Source organism: Bombina bombina, chromosome 3, assembly GCF_027579735.1.
Source record: "Bombina bombina isolate aBomBom1 chromosome 3, aBomBom1.pri, whole genome shotgun sequence".
Classification (NCBI taxonomy): Eukaryota; Metazoa; Chordata; class Amphibia; order Anura; family Bombinatoridae; genus Bombina; species Bombina bombina.
This window is the reverse complement of record NC_069501.1, coordinates 877,959,252-877,960,554: the sequence shown is the minus strand read 5'-3', so window position 1 is coordinate 877,960,554 and position 1,303 is coordinate 877,959,252. Positions and strand designations below refer to the sequence as shown.

Genomic DNA, 1,303 nt, shown 5'->3' with positions numbered 1-1,303 from the left:
GTAGATCCCATCGAGCCCTGAAAAAGAAGCTTTATAGTAACAAACTGAAAAAGTACAATTCACAGAAAAAGTTACTTTAATATTCACCGGGATTCACCGTGAATACAAAAAGACAGGTTACTTCCATTTGATAAAGGACCTAACCCATCTAGTTTGTCCTTAGAATGTGTATTTGCAAGAGCTGAATTAACCAAAGATAGATCAGCATGCAGAAAAAATAAGTCATGGGAAAAAAAAATGCAAGTGAAAGAACTCCTTAGTAGTAGGATAAAGTGGTATATTTATATTATGTACATGAGGCAGAATTCAACTATACTACTTGTTAATTAACTGAAAGAAGAAGAAAAATCTGGAAACAACTCAAAGCAAAGACTTTGCAGCTGGGTAAACACCATTTGTTCAGATATTGGGAGGGAGTGATGCCTTCTAGTCATCTTTTTGCCTTTAGTCGTATGATATTCCACATCGCTATTTTGGTTCTTTTTTCTCACTCGCCTTCTTTTGTTTCTCCTGCATTATCTGAGCATCTCTCTCCTTGCGAGCAGCTGCAGACAAGCCATCTTCTGCTTTTTTGCTTCTCCTGATTCTTCTTCATATTCTTTGCCCGGGCAAGTTCTCGCTGGTTCCCACGAGTCATCGCTCCCGTCTCCTTTCACTCGCTCCCCGACTAACACTAACTTCTCACCAGTGCAGTTAGCACGTACTGATTTGCTATTCTATAACATGTAGCCCTTTGTCATTTTTAACATACTTTCTCTTAACTAAACAATTTACTTGATCTTCTTCAATCTGGTTTCTTGCCGTTAAACACACTCAAGAGATCATTGCATTCACTAAATTAATTAATGATTTACTTTCTACTAAAGCAAAATGTAATTACATTTTTCTCGATCTATTTGCCACTTATGACACAGCAACCATTATTTTTCGCTTGCATATTCTCCATTCTTTTGGCATCTGAGACACGGCCCCTCTCCTAGTTCACTTCCTTATCTCCAACTGCTCATTTACAGTGAAGTTTCAAAAGCATATATTTTGCTTCTCTCAGTAGGGGCTACCATTAATGCTCTATATTGGGTCTCATATGTTGCTCAAGATGCTTTTCTATGCTAATGATACACAAGTATATCTTCTCTGGTTTTTTCTTCCTCTTTACTCAACTAGGTTATCAAATGTCTCTCTGCAATTTCCTCCTGGTCTTCACATTGCCTTCAACTCAATTTCTAGACATAATTTCAATGCATAATTTACATGAGATGTCAATAGGTCCATACCAAACTTTTCCTCGTTCAGACCTGCTACA

General features: G+C 37.5%; 1 protein-coding gene across 1 annotated transcript; it reads right to left on the bottom strand.

The window, feature by feature from the left end:
- Positions 1-260: 260 nt before the first annotated feature.
- Positions 261-726, bottom strand: LOC128651965 (small EDRK-rich factor 2-like). The gene is given in 2 exon segments (XM_053704922.1): positions 261-580; positions 582-726. Coding segments are annotated over 2 exon segments (168 nt in total). The 5' UTR covers positions 638-726; the 3' UTR covers positions 261-468.
- Between the last annotated feature and the right edge of the window lie 577 nt (positions 727-1,303).